Genomic DNA, 25400 nt, shown 5'->3' with positions numbered 1-25400 from the left:
TCAGATGGTACGAACTAAATTCAGTGTCACTTAGTAAGGATTCATATTCCAAATAAAGATATTCTCAGCTCTAGATATGCCTACTACACGACTACGCAATACTACTCATAGTAGTTCAGAGCCAGCTGTATAAAATAATGATAAATCATGCTTACTCACTCCGAGGCTGCTAAGAAATCATACATGCATAGGCTAAGTTTGCCTTCTGCAACACTAATATGAATCCATCAAGCACCTAGCAAGTAGGGTTGCTCCCCGGGTCGACACCGAATTGCCTGCAGTACTGCAAGTAGAAGCGCACCCGCGCCTCCATCTCGGCGGTGTTCTTCCCGCCGTGGCACTCGTCGGCGCCGTTGATGGCCCTGATGGTGGCGCCGAACCCAGGGGCATGACCCGGTGCACGTTGGCCATCCAGTACCAGAGCGCCGACTTGAACGACACCAGGGGGTCCTGCGCCACCCTGTCCGGATCCCTCAGCCCCTTGAAGCCGATGCTCCTTCCCGCCGGCCCGTAGTTGAAGTTCCATGACAGCTGCAGCGGGCCGCGCCCATAGTACCCCTGCCCTGGGTAACACGGCCACTGCTCGCTTGTCGGGTCGCAGTAGCTCGAGCTCGCCCCGTCGATCTCGTTGATGTAGCACAAATCTGCAGTCAATTACATGCAAAGATGCCGTCGTGACAATGAAATTGTCGAGTGACATACAATAGATGTACTCATAATTCACAAATCCTGTGAATGAATGTTTGAGTTCCGCAGTTTTCTAAAAAAAGAAGAAAGCCTTATTAATAAATTAAAGTTTCAGACTATGCAACAAGAAGATACACGATTGTTCGGTGTTGATGCTTTTTCTGGCGAACACACTGAATTGCACTAGATCGCGCGCGATGGAACTTCACCTTGCGAGACTCCTGCCTCTGACCGGTCAGGGAAGCCGGTTAGACCAGTTTGTACAGGAGCAACGCGAAAACCTACATTCACGACCCCCAGAGGAATCCCGTCAGGGATGGTACGCCTAGGGTTGCTTTGAGATCGACAGGTCACTCAGAACGTCCTCAACTGCTATCAAGAGGAAGGAGGAAAACAAAGGGGTTGGAAAAGATTAGGGTTTGGCGATAAAAGTAAAGATAAATATTTTATTCGATTGGGTGTTAGCCTCAATTGGCCGCGGCCCTTTAGATTTATAGGGTGGGAAGGTCTTATCCCGCAAGGAAATCCTGTTACAAATCTTAACCTACTAGGACTCCTCAATTCTACTCAGACTAGGATTGGACCGGTTAGGCTGGTTGTAGACCAGTTAGCCTTGCTAGACTAGCTACAGGATCCAGGACCGGTCAGACTGCTTGGAGGAATCGGTCTGACCCGTTCACTATCGGAATCCTCTAATTTGCCGAGTGTTTTTTTTTGTTTGCCGAGTGTATTAATTCGGGCACTCGGCAAAGCTCTCTTCGCCGAGTGTTTCGTGAAAAACACCCGGCAAAATAATTACACTCGGCAAACAAAAGGTTTGCCGAGTGTTTTCATTTTGGCACTCAGCAAACAAAGAGTTTGCCGAGTGTTTTATTTTTCGCACTCGGCAAAAAAAATTAAAGAAAAAAAGAAAAAAAAGAAACGTTTGCCGAGTGTCCGGGATCGGGACACTCGGCAAACCATAAAAAAAACTACTTCAGACGCGCCCCCCCCTCCCAGCGCCCAGACGCCTCCTTCCTCCACAACACCGGCGCCCCCTCCTTCCCCCACCTCCCTCTCCCTGCCACCAGCGTCCCTTCGCTTCCCTCGTGCCCGAGCTGGCCCGGCCCCTCCATCTCCGGCGCGGGGGGCGCCGCCTCACCTCCCTCTCCTCCAGCGCGGGGGGCGCCTCTCCCCTCCCATCCCTCTCCTCCTCTAGAGGTGCGAGTCCCCTCCCTCTTCTCCGGTGGGCGACGACGCTCGCCCCCTCTCCCGGCCGGATCTGGCCGCCGCCCCTTCCATCCTGGCCGGATCTGGCCGCCGCCCCCTCCATCCCGGCCGGATCTGGCCACCGCCCCTGCCTCCCGACCAGATCTGCCGCGCCGCCCCTCCTCCGGGCCAGATCCGGCGGAGGTCGTGGTGGGCGGGAGCGGGTGTGACGGCCGGGGGTGGCCGATGGCCGTGGTAGGTGGGGTCGTGGTGGCGGGCGTGGTGGCTGGGTGGTGTGGTGGTGCTGTGGTGGTGCGTTGGTGGTGCTGTGGTGGTGCTGGCGGCGTGGGTGGTGGTGGTGCAACGGCCGTGGGTGGTGGTGGTGCTGGCGGCATGGGTGGTGGTGGTGCGGCGGCTGTGGGTGGTGGTGGTGTGGCGGCTGTGTTGGAGGTATGCCCTAGAGGCAATCATAGAGATGATGATATTCCATTTGTATCCATGATTTGTATATTGTGTTCATTGAATATCCATTAAAGGCTACTTGAATTGATTTGCAATTATGTGAATTGTATGTGAAACTCTTTACTTGTATGGTTATTCTAAAGTTGTCCCTAGTCGGAGTTCGTGTGAGGACACACATGAATATTAGACTAGCACATGTATTAGTTGATGACTATGTTTCACAAGTCATGGACATGGAGATGTTGAACTAATAATGTGGACACATGTGGAGACATGTGTTAGGACTGACCCAACATGAGAAGTAGTTCTCTCTTTAAACAACATATACGCTTTGTCCTTAGACCTGAGATTGTCGCATGTATTCTAGATGTGGATCGACCTACTTAGGGGCTATCAAACGCTACGCCGTAACAGGGTAGTTATAAAGGTAGCTTTCGGGTTTGTCAAGAAGCATGCTATGAGACATGGTCAATCAAGATGGGATTTGCCCCTCTCTGATTGAGAGTGATATCTCTGGGCCCCTCGAGTGATCGGATCCGAAAATGCATGGCCATGCTACGTACGGTTAAGAGTTAACCTACAAAGGGATTCCGAATCACAGGATCGAGAAAGAGCGGTCGGCTTGAAGCTAGACCAAATATCGTGAGGCAAAGGGAATAGCATGTATATTATGTTGTGATGGTTCATCTGATATGATCTTCGTATGCGTATAGGAGTTGGCACGTCTTGCTAGAGGCCGCTACCGACTATTGGGCCGAGTAGGAGTACTCGGGCCATGTCTATACGTATCCGAACCCAAAGGGTCGCACACTTAAGGGGCTGGAAGCCCAATTCGGATTTGATCCGAGTTGGATTAGGTTTAGGAGTACTAATGGGCCTCGGATCCAGAGGCCCATCAGGAACCTCTATAAATAGAGGGGGGGGCGCCCTAGGGTTTACACCTTTTGGCGAAACACACCTGCCGTGCCTCCCACGCCCTCGCCTGTTGCAACTCGCGGATCTAGCAATCCGGCTTGCGACGCTTCCTCCCTGCACGTGTGGATACCTTGGAGGTGTTGCGCCTGCAGCACTTGGACGAGCCGCCGACGAGCCACGACGAGCCGACGACGAGCCGCGGTACCGGAGGCGATCTTGCTGTGCACGTGTACGAGCTGCTGAGGAGCTGCTGGACGTGATCGACTACGTACGACTACGTTGATCGACTACGTACGACTACGTGATCGTCTTCACTGCATCGACGCATATCTACATCTTCCGCACCAGTAGTGCGTCGAGTGGTAATCCCGTGATCTTTATACGACAGTTCTTCCTGGTTATACGCGGTAGAAATTTTGATTTGCGCTAGTGTAGCCTACCTCGTATCCCAACAGGCTGTGGGTGGGTGACGGCGGCCGTGGGTGCGTGACGGCAGCCGTTTTTTTATTTTTTTCAAAAATAGTATGCCGAGTGTTTTTGGGGGCACTCGACATCTCTTTGTCGAGTGCCCGACAAAAAACACTCGGCAAACTAGTGTTTGCCGATAGTTTTTTTGCCGTGTGCCCTTTGCCGAGTGTTACACTCGGCGAAGGGTTCGCTGAGTGTTTTAGGGGCTTCGCCGTGTGCCCTAGGCACACGGCCAACCTTCCGTTTCCGGTAGTGGTTGGTCCCAGCGTGATCGGCTTGCTACCAATTTGGGGCTCCAACATAGGCCCCCTATTTTTTGGTAAAGCATTGCGTACCAGAAAATAAAAATAAGCCTAAGAGCGATGTTCCTTACAGAATCCACCCGTCATTCATTCTAAGGGCGATATTTGAAGATACCGGTTGTGTTACATTAAGCATCTTGCCAAACACTTGGATAATACTTTTTCAAGTACCTACCATTGAGAGCTCTAGGCAACTATTGTCCTTGCAAAGTTTCCACCATATATGAATTCCCAAAAATTGCCTTCACAATCTTGTATGGCCCCTCCCAACTTGGAGACCACTTGCCAAACTTGTTGCTCTTGGTTCCTATGGGTATAATCGTTTTCCAAACCAGATCATTAGCCTGAAAAGATTTAGCTTTTACCTTCTTGTTATATGCTCTAGCAACTCGAATTTTGTCCTTCTCAATCTCCTTCAAAGCCTCCAATCGCTTATCGGTCACCTCATCAACATTGTCCATCATCAAGGCACAATAAGTATCAACATCAAGATTATTTTTCTTAGCCAACCTATATGCGCCTAGATTCACCACAATGGGCAAAATGGCTTCTTGACCACAGATAAGCTCAAATGAGTAACTTTAGTCGCATCATATCTAGAAATATGATGAGCCCACAAAGCTTCAAACAATACCTCATGCCACCTTCTAGGATTCTCTTCTATCTTCTTCCTAATGAGCTTAATCAAAATCTTGTTGCTAGACTTGGCTTGACCATTAGCTTGAGCATAATATGGAGATGAATTAACAATTTAATACCATAGGATTCAACAAACTCACGCACCTCTTTGGATATGAATGAAGTCCGTTGATCCGTAGTTAAAGTTTGTGGAATGCCAAACCTATGCACAATATGTTCTCTAACAAACTTAATGTGGCGAAACACCTCGGATTAACTTAGCTAAAGCACGGTCAAGTCGCCTAACGCGCGATTCACATGATTTAATCAAGTTAACTCGACGAGCCATCGGATTTCATCTGATGAAACCACTTAGACAGGACCGAGTTAGCATAGCTCACACACGAAGGTGAGTGGTTCTAGAGAATACAACAGATCAACCAAGTTAACCAAGTTCAACAATTTATTCCAACACAGGTTCGAAAATCAGAGTTTTACAAGTTCAAGAGCAGCGGAAAAAAGGTAAATATAGCGGAAGCTAGTGCCGGGGTCGGATGTCCCTGGTGAGGCCAAACAGGACATCAGTGATCCCACTTCTCGCCATCCGAGGAGGGATCCCACTCGACCGTCCACCCAGGAGGAAGCTGGGGCGGCCAAGTGCCAACAGCAGCAAACTCAGAAGCTTCAACTTTTGAAAGAGATGCCACAAACAAGGCTGAGCTGCTAAGCTCAACAAGACTTAACCGACTAGTGGGGAAACTATTCCACCAACATCTAGACATGCAAGGCTCTTTGGCTGAGGGGTTTGTTTTGCTAAAAGCGACTACAGTAGGTCCTTACTTTCAATATTTTAGCTCAGATTCTAAGTTCATTAACCAGTCTACATTGGCAACTTATGCTAAACAAACATAGTTTCCAACACAATGTGTAGAACAAGCATCGAGTTCATATCATCATCATGTTCCATTTTACTCAGTGTAGCATAGCGATCAAGCAGTCTCAAACTGTGAGAGGCAGATGAATCGATTCGAGTTTCTCAACCATGCATGGTGAACCTAATCTCACGACATCCGCGCACCACAAAGGGTCGCTTCCTGTGTCGGCCGTCCCCATTAATTCCCAGGCACGTGTCAGGTCCAAACTTCCCTTGGCATGCAATGCTCCACAATCCTGACCTTTTGTCGTACTGTGGCCGCACTTGCACCCACATGATGCACCATGGGAACCTCATTCCAGGGACAGCAGGGGTATAAGCCACGCCCTAGTTCAATCAGGTACTAGGCTTCCCCATCCCATACTAGGTATGAGATTAGTACTTTCAAACACTTGATCACAAACACCAACACTTTTTGACCTTAAGCAACTTCATATAGACAGACGGGGCGATCCACCGACCACCAAAAGAGTTCACCAGGCCCTGCCCCGTCCATCGTCCTTATTGTTGTAACCAGAAGGAGAACAACCAACTCCTATAACTCGCGAGTGACAGAAAATCACTCGACTTTTACTGAGTCCTATTAAGCAATGCGACTACTCGGACTTATCAGACTAGTGTTCAGATCAAGGGAACTAAGTCATGCATCTATGGTTTTCAAACAACTCCTATAACGTAAATGCACATACAAACGAAGGAAGGCATGTGCGTGTTTAGAAAATTGGGGTCATGCTCCGGGGCTTGCCTTCGAGCGGGGCGGAGGCAAACTGATCCTCTGCGGTTTCTGCTTCAGCTCCTGCGGTCGGCGGCTCAGCTACTGCTCCATCTTCGGGCACCGGATGCAGCTCGTATGTGCCGTCGGTGAGATTTAGTTCTACACGAATGCAAATGCAGGAGTTAGCACTTAGATGGTTATTTCAACAACACTTGCAAGCTTTAGCCCAGAAACTTGTAGCAAAGCTACAGGAAAAAGGTGTGGAGGTTCAAGCTTCAGTTGATGGAGAACAGGACAGAAGGATCGGGTTGTGAGAAACTTCTGATCTGACTCTTAGACCTAAGGAATAACTGTACCGGGGTCCTCAGACTTAACACAGAGAAGTCCCCAAAATTTAACACAGATACCCTCAGGTCAAGGAAAAAGATACAGCCGAGTCCTCGGGCGAGGCGGACAAGGGTCGGCGAAATAGACAGGGTCAGGCGAAACAGACAGGGTCAGGCGAGACGAAAAAAGGGGTTGGGCAAACCGAGAAAGGGGTCAGCAGCTTACCTTTAGGCCTACTGGTGAAGTCTGGGGTCGGGAAAGAACAGGCTCAAGCGGAGCGATGAAAGGTGTTAAGGCTTGGGCGGCGGCAAGGTCCAGCGGTGCTCCGGCGGCGGCGGTGCTTCTTGTTGACTCAAGTAAGCTCTAGCACCGTGTGGAGGAAACAAGCAACTGATAGGTTGGGAAAAGCGGGTGTTGAGCGGAGAGGGGAAATTCCTCAAGAGCTTAGGTGGCAGCGCTCGAGCACAAAACAGAGGAAGATGCGGCAAGGCAACGATGGCGAAGGGAACTCCGGTAGGGGCTCTGGTACTCCCTTTTATAGCTGCGTGGAAGAGAGAGAGAGAGAGTTTGAGCAGCGCGAAGATCGGGTCGAAGAGTATGGAGTGCTCTGCCGTCGCGGCGATTGGGCGACGATTTGGGCGGCGTCTCCATTGGCTGCCGAAGCGGAGCTTCGGGGATAGGGTCTTTGGTCATTGGGCATTGGAGACAGAGCTTGTGCAGGTGTGGTTTTGCCGGAGAGAAGGATTGGTGAGGGCGAGCGCGGGTCTGGTCGCATCAAACGGCGGATTGGGGGCGGCGATTCGGCTAGCGTGTGGCAGGAAGGAAGGAAAGGGCACTGCAGGCGAGGTGACAGGGCGAGTGGCGACGCTAGCAGGTGCCGAACCAGCGGCTTTGCCGGGGCACTCTACTGGCGAGACGGGAAAAGGAGTTGTCACTGCTAGATCTGTGGTTGACGAAGGCGGCATCATCGTGGGGCACGCGCTTGGGCAGTGCAACTGTGGCAGAGACGGAAAAGCCGGAAGGCATCGGGGCACATGGACGGGGATCCGAATGAGATGATGAGCGCGGGAGGTGAGGTGGTCTGGCGCGACAGCGGCCAATCTCTGGTCGCAGCGGCGACAGGGCGCCTTGGCGCGGCCGGCGAGATTGCGGGCGAGACGAGGCGAGGCAGAGAGTCTGCAGGGTGCTTCTGCACGCGATTGGGAAGAAGGCACGCTGATCCGTCTGGTCGTGGCCGGTGACAGGGTGAGGCGGGGCTCGTAGGGGAGGTTAAGCCACGCGGCGGAGAAGCTCTGAAGCAGGGCGCACGCTTGCTCTGGCGCGCTTGACCCGAGAGATCCATGGGATCCTTTCCTTGGGTCCAACTTCCAAACTCTGGCTCTCCCACAGCTCCAAAGTTTGGAGGAACACTGACTTTTTGGCACTTAGAGAAAAATAGCGGGTTGTTGGGTGTCAGGGGTCGGGGCTGATTAGAACTGCAGATTTGGGAATTTGTCTTAAGATTAACTCGGCTGATGAACCTGAGTTGTTACACTTAATCACCTCCCGATGCATCATATTATTGAGGGGAATTGTTTCAGTCTACTTGGTAAAATAATCAGTAGCCACTATCACAAAATAATATCCTTTTGATGAAGGAGGATGCATTTACCAACAAAGTCCAATCCCTATCCTCGAAAAGGCCATGGCTTAATAAAAGGATGCATCAACGCAGCAGGTACCATCTGGACATCCCCAAACTTTTGACACTCGTCACATCCTTTGTAGTAGCAAAAACAATCGCCTATCATATTAGGCCAATAAAAGCAAGGCTGCCTAAGAAAAGCCACTTCATCTTAGGAGCCGACTAATGCGTACCACAAATTCCTTCATGAACATCTCCCATGGCTACTCTGGCCTGATTAGAATCCAAGCACTTCAAAAGCAAATCGTCTGTGGTACGACTATACAATTCACCATCAACCAAAGTGAATTTGAAAGCCCATCATTGGACTTTTCGGACTTTTCTATCAACTGAGCTCCTAGAATTTTGTAAATAATCAATAAGAGGTTTCCTCCAATTATCCACTTCGTCCTCTATGGCTTTAGAACACTCAATGGCCAAAGTAGGATATTCAGCAGATAGGACGGTCAGACCGGTTGCCTAGGCAGTCAGACCGGTTGAACTAGTCAGACCAGTCAGAGAATGCGGTTGGACCGGCTCCTTCAGGGCATAACCCTCGGCTTCATAAAATATCGACTTTCTTTCACAAAATTTCTTTTCTGAACATTATAGCCAGACACTTGTTGTGCCAGAACATTAGCCCTCGAATTCTAATAACTCTATGTCCAGACACATGATAAATAACAAATTCATCCAAGCAAGATATGATATCTAAGCATTTATCAACATAAGCATTTAGAAATCCATCTAAGCACTGGCACACTTTGGAAACTTGTTGTACCACTAGTAGAGAATCACCATAAGCCTCTACATGTTTCACTCACATGTTATGCAAAATTTCCAACCCAAACAAGAGAGCTTTATATTCAGTTTGTTATTAGTACAATTATAATCGAACCGGTTAAGAGCTTCAAAAACAGCACCATTTGGTGTTATAAGAATAACAAAAACACCACAACCACTTTTGCAAACCGACAATTAAAATCAAGTTGCTCATTAATCCTATGCTCAACAATAAAATCAGCTACAATTGGCCTTTCATAGATTTCAAAGGTTCACAAACCAAATCATATTCAATGAGAGCATATGCCCATTTACCAATTCTACCACTCAAAATTAGCCTACGTAACATGTATTTAATTATGTTGGTTTGGAATGCTACTATGCAAGTATTCGGTAACAAATAATGCCTCAACTTGGTACAAGCATAATACAATGATAAGCATAACTTTTCAATAAATGTATACCTTGTTTCGGTGCCCAATAATCTTCTACTCACATATGTAACAACATGCTCCTTGCCTTTGGCTTCTTGAGTCAAAACAGCCCCAATAACACCATCGTTAGTCACACATATAGTCTGAAAGGAACCCCTCTCTTTGGTGCTTGAAGAACGGGCGGTGAAGACAAATAATGCTTGATTTCCTCGAAAGATTCTTGCTATTTTGCCCCCCAAGTAAATTCAGCTTCATCTTTCAACCGAAGAATAGGATTAAAAGCATTCACCTTCCCAGACAAGTTACAAATAAACATCCTCAAGTAATTCACCTTGCCCAAGAACTTTTGCAACTCTTTCTTGCAGGTAGGAGCTTGTACTTTTCTAATGGACTCAAGTTTCTTAGGATCTATCTGTACGCCATTCTCATGTACAATGAAGCCCACAAACTTACCAGCCGATACACCAAAAGCATATTTGAGTGGATTCATCTTTAAGCCATATCGACGCATTTTCTCAAAAGCAAGTCTTAATCAGCTAAATAGGATTCTAAACCAGCCGATTTGACAACAATATCATCAATATAAACTTCTAATATTACACCAAGCAAGTCATGAAAGATTAAATTCATAGCTCTTTATTAAGTAATACCAGCATTCTTTAAACCAAAAGTCATGACTACCTACTCAAATAAACCAACAAATCCTGGACATACAAAGGCCATTTTGGAAATATCCTCTTCACCCATAAAGATTTGATTACATCCAGCATTACCATCAAGAAAGCTAATAACTCTATGTCCAGAAGTAGCATTGATAAGTATATCAGTTATAGGCATAGGATATTCATCTTTAGGAGTAGCTCTATTAAGATCTCTAAAATCAATGTAAACTTTGACCTTACCCGTACCTTTCTTCTCAACAGGTACAATATTGGAAATCCAATCAGCATATCGACAAGGCCTAATAAACTTAGCATCTAGCAACTGATTAATTTCTTCTTTAACTCGGTCATATATGATAGGATTAAATCGTCTAGCAGGTTGTTTATGAGGCCTAAAACCAGGTTTGATTGGCAGTCGATGCTCAACTAACTCGCAGCTTAAACCAGACATCTCATGATAATTCCATGCAAAACAGCTGATATACTCTTTCAACAACTTAACTAATTCGGCTTTAAAGGCAGGCTCAAGATTCTTGTTTACAAATGTCGGCCAAGGTGTAGTGCCATCACCAATATCTACCTCCTATAAAGGATTAGCCAATGTAAACCCTTGTCCCAATTTACTCAGATCATCAAAATCTTGAATGGCTTCACACATATCATTCTTATGTGCCTGGTAGTGCTCAAGTCTCTGCTGCAGCCACTCCATATTTTTATCCATTAAATCACATGAGATGGTTTAGCCGATTTTCGACCGGCTTTAGGACAACAAAGACAAAACTATCTTTAGAACAACTGATGAGCTCATAATCAAAAAGGTCTAAACCAGATAAACATTTAACATTATCATGTATGCCTATGGTAGAACTATCAGCTATAGCAACACAAGCCGATGCATCACCTTGCACAACTTCTACTTCATTGCCTACCCATTGAATTAAAAATTAATGCAAGGTAGAAGGAATGCATTGATTTGCATGTATCCAATCACGACCCAAAATGAAGCTAAAGTTACCTTGCGTCTCGGTGACAAAGAAAGCGGTAGCCAATGTCTTGCTCCCAACGGTGAGCTCCATAGAGACGATGCCTTTAGCTCTCATAGGCTCACCTCCTCCCACACCGCTGATGGTCATGTTGGTCTTGATCAACTCTTCATCTGAACCACCCAATTTCTTGGACAAAGAATAGGGCCTCAAGTTAACAATCGCCCCTTCATCAACTAGCATATGAGAAATTGGTTTCCCATTGATGTGACCCTTCATGTACAATGCCTTCAGATGATTATCAGTAGCTTTAGACTTTTGGAATATAGTTTCCTTGGGTTCAAAACCAAGATGAGCCAATTCTTTCTCCAAAATAGCATAACCATCCACAGGCATATGCACCACATTGATACCAAGGTTCATGCGCTCAGTGAAGAACTGTAATCAACAAGTTGCTCATCATCTTCTGTGTCAGGAACTAATGTCAACTCATTCTCACAAGCCTTAGGAGCAGAAGAAGTGAAACCGGGCGACATCTCTAGCTCAACCGGTTGGACCGGTCCCATGGCCGGTCTGACCGGTTCAACTGCTGGCGCTAGTGTCTCGACCGGTCCGACCGGTGGCTCAGCCGGTCTAACCAGTGTAGGTGCTGGCTGAGCATCCACCCTGACCTTTCACTCCCTCCCCTACGGGGCCATGGGTCTATACTTGTTGAAGGTCTCATCTCTTTATTTCTCCAGTTCTTGCTCCTTTCTCTCCTAGAATCGCAATCTTTGAAGCTTCCTCCTTTGTGTGCGAGTCAAACAAGGGGGACACCACCTTGTAAGAAGTACTTGGAACTAGAACTGCTACCGCTGGCCTCATGATCATTAGCAGCAAAGGCCCTCTGGATAGATGTCTTAGCCTTGTTGTCTATGACAATAGGTCTTTTGCCATCATCCTCAACGGGGACCTTCATGCACCCTATCTGGATTATATCCTCGCTTGTAGTCCTCTCTAGGTCAACATCCATCTTCTGCACCCCCTCCTCTTTCTTCTTGGGACGATATACTTGCCTTGGAGGAGATGGCCTCCATGACTGAGCAGGCTGGTCAGATCGGTTGGGGTAGGCTGGTCTGACCGGTTGAGCCTGGTGGCTCCAACCTGATCGGTGAGGCACCAAACGGTCATGCACGGGGCGTGAAATCCTATCCAGAGTTGGTCTTTTTGATTCTCCCCATCTAGGATGGAAAGATTGCTGCTGCACTGACTAATAAGGTACCCACATCACACCATTATCATCTCACATCGACCATGGTGAATTCGATGTTGGAGGAGCCCATGATGTAGTAGGGGTACTACTTCTGTTGAGAATATTCACCCCTTTGCCTTGTAACTGCTCTTGGAGGCGAAGCTAGCTCCTCTTGACACATGGGTGACCTCATTCTTTTTTTTAATGGCCAATCACTTGTAACGGCCTTATGGTTGGAATACTTGGCCAAAAGCTTGTCAAATGTGATTTTCTCTTTTGCACCAGTCCCCTGATCCTTTGCCAAGTTAAGCTTCCAGGTCCCAATCTCCGAATGCTTCGGTTTCAACATTTGGGGGTAGCCCTAGGGCAGACCGGTCTAACTAGCCACCTGAACTGGTCTGACCGGTTTGTCCTGCTCAGCAGGCTCAAACAGCCTTTGACCAGTTGGCGCGGTCGACCTTTGCCCCCCGTGTCCAGAAGCTCTCACAGTGATCTTGAATGACTCTCTGCCATCAGGAGTCTTCTCATATGCCACTTCCCGTGTCAACTCTTTGCCCCTCAAATCATGATTCTCTTCCCCAACTACCACATTCTTGCCTTTGATTGCTTCAGCTTGATGTGGCCGAACTAGTACCTTGGGCTGCTGCAAATCCATGGTGTTGACAGGGAAAGGTGCCTTGTCACTTGCATCTCGTGAAAAGTCAAACGACCCTCATTTATGGCCGATTGAACCTGTCGACGAAACACATCGCAATCATTAGTAGCATGCGAAAAAGAATTATAAAACTTGCAATATGCATGCTTTTTCAACTCTTCAAGTGGAGGTATGGCATCATATATCTTAATGTTTCGAAGCTTAAACAATTCATCAAATATGGGATCATATTTGGAAACATCAAAAGTAAATTTTACTTCTTTTTGCCGACCCTTATGAGCTGGCTAAAGAGATGAACAAGAATAAGTCTTAGCCTTGGTAGGCCACATGAACTTAGCAACATACACATCATTATCATCATTGTTTGAACTATCATAATCATATTCAATAGCATGCATATTGGATGACGAGATTTAAAGCTTTCTTTCTCTTTATTCATTCAGTTTTCTTGGATTAAAGCTCTTACTTGTACTTGTGCAACCGAAAGAAAATCATAACCATCTATTCTATCTCTAATAGATGATCTTAAGCCTTTGAAAGCATTATCAGCAAGATCCATATCAGAAATTAACAAATTAAAACAACGGTTCTTGGTTTCTTTGAATCATTTTATATACTCAGAAACAGATTCATCTCTACCTTGCCTAACCGATGTTAAATCTATCAATTTTAATTGAAAGCTCCCACTATAAAAGTGATCATGAAATTTTTGTTCTAATTGATCCCAAGATTCAATAGAACCAGTAGCTGACGATGAAAACCAAGCAAAAGCAGTTCTACTTAAAGACAAAGAAAACAATCGCACTTTCAAAGCATTGTAGGAACCCACTTCACCTAGTTGAGCAGTAAACTGACTAATATGTTCCTAAGTGGTCTGGTTATCATCACCATTAAATTTAACAAAATCAGGCATACGCCAACCAACGGGAAAAGGAACATTGTCAAACTCAACGTTATATGGCTTTTGGTACAACTTATAGTTGTCAATATCAACACCAAGCTTATTTCTCATCACATTAGCCAAATCTTCTTTAATTTAGCAAATTCTCTCCAATTAGAATTATTTGCCTGTTGTCACACTGCATTTACCATATTCATCTTATTCAAATGGGGCATGCGATTAGCTAGAGAGAGCCTATAAGCCTCAAAAATCTCATCGGGTATGACGTTAGGTGATGATGATGTATGCACTGTTGTACTGTATAAAGGCATAGAATTTTCAAGCACATTGGTACGGCTAGGAGCAGCCGAACTCGGCACAACAGCAAGTGGCACATGCTGCTCAGGAACAACCTCCAGCTGTGTTCGGCTTTGGCGGTTGGACTGGCGGCATCTGACCAGGGAAGAAGTTGGGTGGCTTGCCATACAATGGATTTTCAAGAATAACCCCAGGTGTAACCGATGAGCTAGGATGCACTACCCACCGTGAATGAATTTGAGGAGTACTACTACTTGTAATATTATTAGTAGATGCAACATATTTTCCTTTCTCTATATCTTCCAGTCGTTCTAAACGCGCAATGTAAGAAGCAAGAAGCTCATCACTACCCAAAACATGCTGATTAACCTTTTCATTAAGTGTAGATGGGTTAGGGGGTGATATGCTTACAATGCCGATTACCTCAACCTTGTTGTCGTTTATCTTGAATGAGGGCATCACAAAATCTTGCACTCTTGTCATCGTGCCCTGGCAGTCCTTCTTGAAGCCCATCAAGAACTGCGTCTTGAAGTACTCCTCCACCACCAAATACTTCTGGCGCTCTTCCTTGCTGAGATCTTCAACGAAGGTCGTGGTGATGTTGTCCTTGTCGATTTTTGTAGTAGATCCCATTTGGCTAGGGTTTGATAGAATGGTTGTAAAAACCGGATCTTTCTTCCCCAGTGGAGTCATCAAAAATGTGTTGACGCTTTTTTTGGCCAACACACCGAATTGCGCTAGATCACGCGCGGTGGAACTTCACCTCACGAGGCTCCTATCTCTGGCCGGTTAGACTGGTCAGGGAAGCTAGTCAGACCAATATTCACAGGGGCAACATGAAAACCTACTTTCACCACCCCAGGAGGAACCCCGTCAGGGATGGTTCGCCTAGGGTTGCTTTGAGATCGGCAGGCCACTCAGAACATCCTCAACCACTGTCAAGACGATAGAGGAAAGCAAAGGGGTTGAAAAAGATTAGGGTTTGGAGATAAAAGTAAAGATAAATGTTTTGTTCGATTGGGTGTTAGCCTCAATCGATTGCGGCCCTTTATATTTATCGGGTGGGGAGGTCTTGCCCTGCAAGGAAATCTTATTACAAATCTTAACCTACTAGGACTCCTCAATTCTACTCGGACTAGGGTTGGATCGGTCAGACTGGTTGTACCCACCAGTCAGACCGGTTGGCCCTGCCAGATGGGCTACAAGATCCAGGACCGGTCAGACTGCCTGGAGGAACCGGTCTGACCGGTTGGTCCCAGCCTGATCAGCTTGCTGACAATTTTGGTCTCCAACATTCAGATTCTGCATTTTCCTAGTGCATAGCTCAAAAACTTACGTCAGGTCTCGTGCGTGACGTGCACAAAGAAGGCGGCGATCTTGTGCTTGTAGTCGGCCTTCGAGCCACCCAAGCGAAGCCTGGGAACACGCCGGCGTGTGTAGAAGCCTGTGACCTCGCACCTGCTCCCCGCGTGGGACTTGATGCCATTGAAGAACGGCTTGGTGACGACGCTCGCCACGGACACATCGGCATAACCGCCACGGCCCCCCCACGGCGACCCTCAGTAGGGCCGAGACTTGCAGCTGGCGTCGCAGTAAGCGCTAGTCGTGCCGCAGTAGCCGTACTTGCTGCAGCAAAAGCCCGGTCAGTAGCCACAGTTATGCGCAGCCACAGGGATGGCGCCGGTGAGGAGTGTCAGCCTAGTCAAGAGTGCCAGGATCATCCTCGGTGTTGGTGAGTTTGCCATGCTGGATAAGAGCTTCGGTTGCTTAATTGGCTCTATGCTATCAGGTTGTTGAACATGACGATGGCATGCATGGTGATCTTTATGGTGATCGAGACCAATCAAGTAGGACGTGCATCTTCTTGATGTGGCATGCGATGTAGCTTGCACAGTCGATTGTTAATTGTAGTGTCAGATTGAAATGACTATTAAGCACATCAATCAACATGTACCTCCTGGCGGAAAAAACAAAAGCAACATACCTACCACTAGATGAAAGCGGAAAGCCTGACCAAACACATACTGGATTTGGATCGCCACCGTGTAGGACTCCTTGGTGGAGATCCACATCAAACTGGATAGTACAAGGTGTTCCTTTAATTTCTACTCGGCTGTAAACGAAGTTTCCAACAAAAGCAAGAAGTTGACACATACAACGCGACTAAAAAACATGTATGTGTAAGCTCTCAATACTGATAGCAAGGGAAACTCCCACTAATAAAAGACCAATATCCGGTTAACTATTTGATCATGGACTCAGGCAATGAGGGGTCAAATAAGACAACACTTGTTACTACACAAATATTTCATGGAACGCCTTGATTATCACAGTTGGCCTAGAACTGTGGAAAATATATTTTTCGGGGTACACCAAACAATTACTAGCCATTTAACCATCAAAGGCCGAGACAGTGTTAAATATTTAGGTAAGAGTAAAGTGCATCTACCATACATGAAGTTGCCTCATTATTTCACTTTGATCCAACTTGGTGCAGGATACAATGGCCTACGGTCCACGATGGTGCACTGATGAAATCTTGTGCCTATTTTATGTTGAGGTGGAGTCTTGGAGGGGTTAAGGGTAATTGAGCTCATCATGTTGTCTCTGCAGTGATATTTTTATGCAGGAAACTCCCTGCTCTATGGCTTCATTCTAGAATGACTCAGTCAAGGCAGAGGCATCGGGGAATTTAGTGATTTGAATGCGATCAAGACTAGATCCAAGGCGTGATGAAGTGAAGATTCTTCCCCTGTATTGTTCTTGCAACTTGTTAGACCAAAGTGCAACAATGATACAACTTCATGTATAGTGGAAATACTTTACTCTTTATTTAAATGATAAATATGTGTAACAAGGATGCAATCATTCCCACCAATTGTCTAAGGAGGGCCTTCAACAATTCAGCTAACATTTGTTGGTGCCAAGTCGACTTGTATTGGGGGAGGAGTGAATGATCTAGCCTCTAGAATTGTGCCATGGTGAGTTTTGGTGATTAATGATAACCAGATGCCCAAGGCTAATTATTTTGATTAGATGGTTTGTTAGGCTGAGATTCGACAGCAAGACAAAGAGTTGATAGCTTATTGGTTGAGGATCAATAATTTTAGGTTGTGATTGATGACAAGAAGGCATGTCGATGGATATTGGTAGAGAATATGTGAACCAAATGAACATCAGGAATTGATGAAGTCAAAAGGATGAGAATGATGAGTTGGTGATCATCAAGAAAATGGTGTTAAATGAAAAGATCAAAATGTTGAAGCAAAGACATTGAAAATATGGAGTACAAAGTGACTTAGTATGGGATGATGGTGAAGAGTAAGCAAGGCTTGGCTGTGATGGACCATGGAAAAGTGAAGGACAATCAAAGGGCTTGGCACCGAAGGACTAAGGCAATGGTGAAGGGAGAGTAGAGGATTAGCACCAATGGACCATGGCGGTCCATATGAAGGTAGGAGTGATCTACATCAATTACATGATGAATGCAAGAAGATATGGAGTAAAGGCAAAGTATGGACTTCATGTGTTGAAGGTATCAAGTGGCTAGAAGAAAATGAAAGGACCATCATGTGTTGATGAGAGTCAAATAATGTGGTGAAAAGAAGATAATCATGTGTTGATGGATTGTTTGTTGTACAATTTTTGGGAGTGAATTTATTTCTATGTCAATAAAAAAAGGACATGCGGACTATTTCGAACTTTGTACTGCTTACAATCTGTCGTAGACTTAATGATCAACTCCGAGATGCATTATTGAGGATATAGCCATTCGTTTTGAATGGCGGACTGTTCGAGCTTGTATAGAGGACTCAATCCATTCTTATATGACCACAAATCCAAGCAACATACGCATTTCTTCAACACTTATTTGCTGGACATGTTTTCTTTTTGTAGGCCGACAATATGCACCATGTTGCCTTTTAGATTTTGGAGTATCCTCTTCACACAAAGAATGCCATATGTTTGGCACCACTTCATCCTCTCCATTTTCATTCTATGGCTAACATCTTCATGAATATCCCTTCCGTCTATAATATTGACCCCAAATATTGGAAGGTATCCTTCATGGGCACTAATTGACGTTCCAAACTAACATCTCCCTCCTTATGTGAAGTAGTGCATAAGTCATATACTCACATCTCATGTTTTAAGTTTTAGTTCTACTGAATCAAAAACTCTTAGACTCTAGAGTCTCGTGCCACAACTCCAGTTTCCTATACACTCTTGGCTGTCTTTCGTCAACTAGCACTACATCATCCGCGAAAAGCATGCGCTTTGAAAGGTTAATCACAACACAAATTAAATATTTTCATTACTAGAAGATGAACATGATATACCAATTAATAAATAAACTCAAGAAATAGAACGAACCATCCATATTAGACTTAACTTGAATATGTGAGATGGATGATTTCTTTAGAACATTGGTCCTTAACTTGCTCAACATCATAAAATTTTGCACCAAGTTATTTATGCTCCTTGATAGGCAATTTATATTTACCAACTAATTCTTCATAACTGGTAACAAATGGAGCATGACTATCTTTAAGAGTATCGAACCTCCTTAAGGATCACTTTATTACTACTCATTTTACTACCACTAAGGGTCCAGACTAGTGTCGCGATCGCCCCAAGGTTCTAGCTACGTCTCAACCGTGACAGATTATACATCTAAATTCGATAAACTTTAATGTTTTGGCAAGTTAACTCATGATCAAGTTGAAATGAGCTCTAGAATGGAAATGTGACTTGTGATTTATGACTAGGGGAATAAACTAGTTGTGACTTGTGAGGCTGTGCCGCTTGAAAAAAATAATAGCTCAAGAGTGAAAAAGAATTGAACCAGGACTCCATGTAGGTTGGCAAAGGACAAACAAGTGAACAAACCCTTCGTCCTTTTTGCCATCGCTCATCCCATCTTCTGCAAAAAAGGTGCTTTTCCCTCATCACTGCAAAACATGGATATCATGTTATTAATCACTAGCTACCTTACAAAAGATGGAGCCACGCAAAAAACTCGTAGTGTACTAGATAAACTGGTGGTTTGCTATAGACAACTGGTGCATGCAGCCGATGCATGCTAGGGTGAGAAAGCAAGCAAAAAAAGAAATAAACAAATCTCCGAATAGTTCAAAAGCAAAGTGACTTTGTTTCGGCCTTTCTGAGCAAATTGCCAAATCTGCGTGCTCTATCTCGGGTATCTCTTAATGACACTACATTCAATGACTTCCCCTCTTTGCATTTGCAAAATTAAAGATACAGGTTACGCCAGGCCGCCTTCCTCCTCGTTTCATTTGGATTCACATTCATTCAAGTATTTGCCATGTCATTTCTTGCTAGAATTGCCCCTGGATTGATCTGTTCATCATTATGAATCCATTCCCCATCTCCCGTTCTCCAATCCATCGTCCATCGTCACAGTAGACACCATTTCTTGCGCGATCCAAACTTCATTTCATCTCATCCATCTTCAATGGCTCAGCCTACCGAGAGAAGCTCTCTGCCGGACTGGACCTCGCTGCCGAAAGAGCTCCTCGAGTCCATCGGGAAGCGCCTCGCGTCCGGCCACGATGCGGCGTCCTTCCGGGCCGCGTGCTCGCTGTGGCGCGCCGCCGTGCCGTTCGCGGCCTTCGGGCCGCTCCTGCTGCTCCCGCTCGACCCCGACTCAGACACCGTGAGCTTCTACTCCGTCCCGGAGAAAAAGGTCTTCTCACTGACGCTCCCCGACGTGCGCGGCAAGGTGCCGTGCGGCTCGTCGTGCGGGTGGCTGGCGCTGATGGACGAGGCGGCGTCCGTGACGCTGCTGAACCCCTTCACCGGCGCCCGCGTCGAGCTCCCGCCGGCGGACGAGCACGTCGCGGCGGCGGCGACCTCGTCGGAGCGCGTGTCCAAGGTCAGCGGCCGGTGGGTGCTCCGTTCCGGTAACGGCTCCGGGAACGCGCCTGCAGCCAACGCCGTCAAGCTGGAACTGAAAGACATGAGGGGCGTGTTCTTCCATGAGATCGTGCTCTCCGCGCCACCTGACGCCGGCGGCGAGTGCGTGGCCATGGCCGTGCTCGCTTCCTTCACGGAGATCGCGATCTGCCGGGTCGGGGTCGACAGCGCATGGACGCTGCTCGACACCAAGCTGGAATTCTCCGTGGCCTCCATCGTGCACTGCCAAGGGAAGTTCTTGGCTATCGACGTCACCGGAGAGATCTCCGTCCTCAGCATTAACGCTGACGCCGTGGCAAACCCAACTGCGGCGCCGTTGCCATCGCTGTCGCCGCCTGCTGGGCTCTGCCACCGCAGCTACCTGGAATCAGACGGTGAGCTGCATCTCGTCGGCGCCATGGTGAGCATGTTCCATGAGACGCAGCAGTTCACCTACAGAAGCATGATCTACAAATGCAACCTGCTCGACGGTGCGCCGGAGTGGTCTAGGGTGAAGGATGTCGGTGATCTGACACTGTTTGTGTCCAAGTGCTTCAGTGAAAGCTTCAGTGGAACTAGCGTATCCAAGTACAAGAAGAACAGCATCTACTTCTCTGAGCCTTTGTATGGGGATCCATATGATTTTGCCCATCGTTTCGAGATTGTTGACATTGCTGCAGGGACATCGAAAGTGAAGACTTTCCATGAAAACATGCAGGGCTCTGAGGCTCTAGGATGGATTCGACCCAATCTGTGGGAAAGAGGTACGTTGATATCGTTAGTTGTTTATTCAAGGTTTACATATTAGGGCAAGCAGTTGGATGTTTTTGGCTCATGGCCACAAGTACTAGTGGCAATGCAATGAAACTAAAAGGATTTGGTATGCTACATTTGGCTATTAGCTCGCAAACTGAGTTGAAACAAAATCTTAATTGACATATATAGCTCATCCATTAATGATAAATATGAATGCAGCCAGTTCTGATCTCTGCTTTTATGTTCAATTTTCTTGTGCAATCTAATTTCCCACGCTACATACAATGTATGGCGTGATAGGTCTATGGGCAATGGTAAAATTGTGACCAGGCATATAATCCAACCATAAACTGCTAGGTTCGCTCAACATTTCTATGATTTATTTGACCTTGTAAATTATCATTTTGAATAACTTGTGTTTTCTGATTGTGCGAATACTAATAAGGTGGTGTTTGATTGGCTCAAATGTAACGTAATCTGATTATTGAAGGTAACAAATCAGTTGCGGTGGTTTGTAATCAATTGACACCGTAATCGAATCCCTTAGCTAAATAATATCTATACAAGCTTGTTACCTCTCCTCTTCACCGTAATCAGATACAACACTCATTCCGCCGCCAAATACATTGTAATCTGATTCCCTTTTGTGTTTACGTTACCTTAGCACGAACCAATAAATACTATCTAAAAGGATATACCATGTATTACTAAGCTTGAAAGAGTAATCCAAGAGTAGGGCAAGATTTCTACGAGAACGAGTTCAATCTGACTCTTCAAAATTTCAGGTGGGATTTCAAAGAACGGGGAAAATTCACAAACAAAAGAGCTCACAATGTGATAGACGCGCCTGAACCTGCAAAAGTCAAGGCTGCTGCCGTTCAGTTCAAGAATACTTGAGATTCCTTCCTTGGCCTAGTTATCAACAATTACTGAGCTCAGATGTGAGAGTCAGCTTTTCTTTCAATTCATGGTGTGTAGTAATAGACTTTGTAGACTTGTTTCTTGAAATAAGGGGAGGTTATCCTATTTCAGAAAAACAACAGTCGGTGTCAAAAAGGTATTCTTGATGTGAACTTATCGGATGTTTGGCAGATTCTGTTCGTGAATATGTTTCTTCCCAAAACAACAGTAGGTCTCAAAGTGTCAATCACCATATAATATGGTGGGAAGAGAACAATGGTTGTCAATCATACGATTGATGCTTATCGTAAGCATAGTAGCACAGCCTACACTGAATATAATGGCAATCGTCAGGCCGGCTGTGCGAGCAACGTTCTACACTACACGCAAGAAGTATTGCCAAAAACACACTTTGTTGCACATGAATTACTCTAAATGCAATATTTCCTGCAGGTATGATCTGGAGTCTGGACAACTCGGGACACCTTAAAGTGAAATCATGAGAGTCTTGAGTGGTGTTGAAATATCTGATGCTTGCACTACCACAAAAGGGCAACCAGTGGTGGTTCATAAATCAGTGGTGCTTCATAAATCAGTGGCGGTTCACAAAATAATATGGATAAAACGCTCCTTAGAGAAATTAGGGGTGTCTCAACTGCAGCTGTTGTGTGATAGTATTATACCAAACTATTTATTGCCTAATCCAATGTTTCATGCTAGCTAGGACAGAACATATTGAAGTGCATTATTGTTTTGTCGGAGAAATGGCTGCTCAAAAGTTGCTTGATATCCTTTTTTTAAAAGAAAAACCAGAAAGACTTGCCGGATTTTGTATTGATAAAGAATAGAGTTACTCATGCGCAATTAGTGCATCTAGCTGCTTGGCCCCTGCCAAAGTCCAGCATCTTGCCTCCTCTTTAATTTTTGGAACCAAAGAGTCTGACTGTAGAAAGTTGCTTGATATCTGATCATATCCTTCTAATAAACAGTTTGCAGATGGGTTCACCAAGGCATGGTCGGTGCACAAGATGCAATAATTCAGAAACAATCTCAACTTGTGCAGGTTGTCAATGAGGGGTGGGACTGTTGAAATATCTAATGTGTTAGAGTTGGAGTTGGACTACCAGCGTGTTGTAACTAGATAAGGGTCTTGAGATAGATTATAATCTCTTTGAACATAATAAAGACTTGATCTCCATGCCTAGCTTATTGTATATGCCACACCTACGACTTTTGTTTATCCTATTCAACATGCAGATTGCGGTACCATGGTGCTTAACACACTTCAACCAATTTCACAAGTGGGACAGATGCTCCATGGTAGATTTTTTCTTGGGTAAATTTATGCCTTATGCTCACCTCTTTGATGTCCTTAATCACTACTCCTTTTATTAAACATTATCCTTAGTGAATGTTACAAAATACAAAGTTCAGGTATGCATTTCAACAAGAAAATAAATACTGATATTCAGTACTACTCCCTCCGTCCCAAATTACTATTCGTTTTGACTTTTCTAGATACATAGCTTTTGATATGCACCTAGATATATATCTATATCTAGATACATAACAAAAATTATGTATTTAAAAAAGCTAAAACGAATAGTATTTTGGGATGGAGGGAGTAGAATGTAGCTCAAAAATGAAATGAACAACTCGACCAACCTGATGACATGCCTCTTGTCAGCAGCTGGTAACTCTCCTTAAGGTATTAATTATCTCTGCACCTCCTTCGAATGTTCTTTTTTGGCTGGTCAATAATCTGAAATACCAATTGAGATTTAATCTTCTTGTTTTGCTACATCTAGCTAGAATGGCACACTTATTTCAGGTAATCTTCAAAGTATAAAAGGATTGGGTGTTGCATGTGCTACTTCAGTGATGGTCCTTTTCAAAATTTGATCTCATAATAATTTTTTTTTCTATTTGAGGGGACTCGTGATTATTTATTTGTTTGCTTCAAGGTGGATATGGAATTAAGAGAAGGGACTTCTATAAACATCATTGCTATTGAGCAGCAAATAACCTGCATGTTTTGTATCACAGATGAGCTTTTTGCTGGGCTATAGCAACAGATGATGAGCTTTAGTTATTACCATATTCTTTTTACAAATTAATATAAGCCTTCTTAAGTGAACCAAGAACATTTAGTGTTATCTGACTGTGGAATCAACTAACTCAAACTGATGGACATACATATGTAAAACATATAAACATAAAACTCCTTAGAGATTAAATAAATTTGCAACTTCTAAAGATGTTAAAGAATGGCATTCGCGTCCATATCCAATAACAGGATGTCATGACCTGGGTTGTTGTTCATCATCAACAATCAGGCTGAGTTAAAATCTTATTCTGAATCTCAGATGAATATTTCAGTTCATGTTTTGAGTAGTTTTTAATTCTTTGTTGAGAAATAAGAAGTGAGACCATAGAAGAAGTATCATGATTACAAATCAGTAATAAGAATATATAATACTAAGTGAAGTAAAGTGCCACAATATATCAACTAACAAGAAAGTGGCTATTTTCGAAAACCATGAGCATGTACTAGCCCTAGGTAAAATGAAGAATAGGATACTCTATGCATGGAACTCAGGGTACATGAATAATTAAAAACTCTCATGACACCATGCTTTTTTAGGAGCAATGTATAGTGACATGAGAAACCTAACAGCATATCCCATCTGCTGTGCATATGCAGTGGTCACAGTACAGACACTAAGATCCTTTACATTGTGGTACTTCAAGTATACAGAAAAGGATTGCATAATGAAGGAAAGCGCAACTATTGAAACCGGCAGGCTCTTCCTCCCCACCATGTGGATCAGGCAGTCGAGGGATGCAGGCTTCAACATCAAAAATGGTGTTGGTGGCGTGAAGAACACAAAGAGCTTGGAACCATCACATCATGAGTAAAACAAATAAACCAAACTAATCGATACAGATCAAGTTTTCAATTTGTGTGCAAAGCATGTCTTTCAAAACAACTACAAATTAAGCATAAGAATAAAGTCAAATCATTAAAGAAACATTTGCCGAAAGGCATAGTTTATTCATAAATGTTAAAAATGGAAATTCAGTACATAGTATGACGTTAGTACATCAGAAGCATATATTATACTAAAACTGAAACGACCCGAATTCCCTTCTGAGAATTCAAGCCTACGCACCTTCGTGATAGTCTCAAGAAGGCTATCACATGCGAATCCCGATCTCAGATAGTACAAATCCATACCAACATAGAAATATAGAGTAGCAATAGAGTAACAAGTTCATAAATATCGAGTACAACACTTTGGCTCATGCCGATACAAGTCCCTCAGGATTGAATCATGAAAGGTAAAACATCCACGTAGCGGAAACATGATGCGTGGCGAACAACATCTCCAGAGGCAACTTGAGCGAGGGACCATCACTAGTGTTCCCATCCATCATTGTTGAAGTCGTAGTTGGGCTCCGATCCTGAAAAGCCACCATCTACCCGAGAAGCGGGTAGGCCATGTCAACTCCCAAAAGCAGCAAGCCAAGAAAACAGGGGAATAATACTATATGCATGGATCAACCTATATATGGCTATAGAGATATATGTAGCAGCAGCAG

The 25400-nt window shown here is 45.0% G+C and overlaps 1 protein-coding gene and 1 pseudogene across 1 annotated transcript; one reads left to right on the top strand and one right to left on the bottom strand.

Moving 5' to 3' along the window:
- Positions 1–235: 235 nt before the first annotated feature.
- LOC117856257 (chitinase 5-like) lies at positions 236–15970 on the bottom strand (annotated as a pseudogene).
- Positions 15971–19701: 3731 nt separating this feature from the next.
- On the top strand, positions 19702–24716 carry LOC140222800 (putative F-box protein At5g55150). The gene is made up of 2 exons (XM_072293932.1): positions 19702–20905; positions 24442–24716. The coding sequence occupies exons 1-2, from the start codon at positions 19702–19704 to the stop codon at positions 24714–24716; spliced, it is 1479 nt and encodes a 492-aa protein (XP_072150033.1).
- The last annotated feature ends 684 nt before the right edge of the window (positions 24717–25400 follow it).

Source organism: Setaria viridis, chromosome 5 (genome assembly GCF_005286985.2).
Source record: "Setaria viridis chromosome 5, Setaria_viridis_v4.0, whole genome shotgun sequence".
Classification (NCBI taxonomy): Eukaryota; Viridiplantae; Streptophyta; class Magnoliopsida; order Poales; family Poaceae; genus Setaria; species Setaria viridis.
Note: the sequence above shows the minus strand (reverse complement) of the source record. Positions and strands in the feature narration are given on the sequence as shown.

Excerpts from the sequence above, each read along its gene's own strand:
- LOC140222800 (XM_072293932.1), top strand. The coding sequence starts at position 19,702 with ATGGCTCAGCCTACCGAGAGAAGCTCTCTGCCGGACTGGACCTCGCTG. Across the intron at positions 20,906-24,441 it reads ACCCAATCTGTGGGAAAGAG|GAGCAATGTATAGTGACATG; the intron begins GTACGTTGATAT and ends ATGCTTTTTTAG.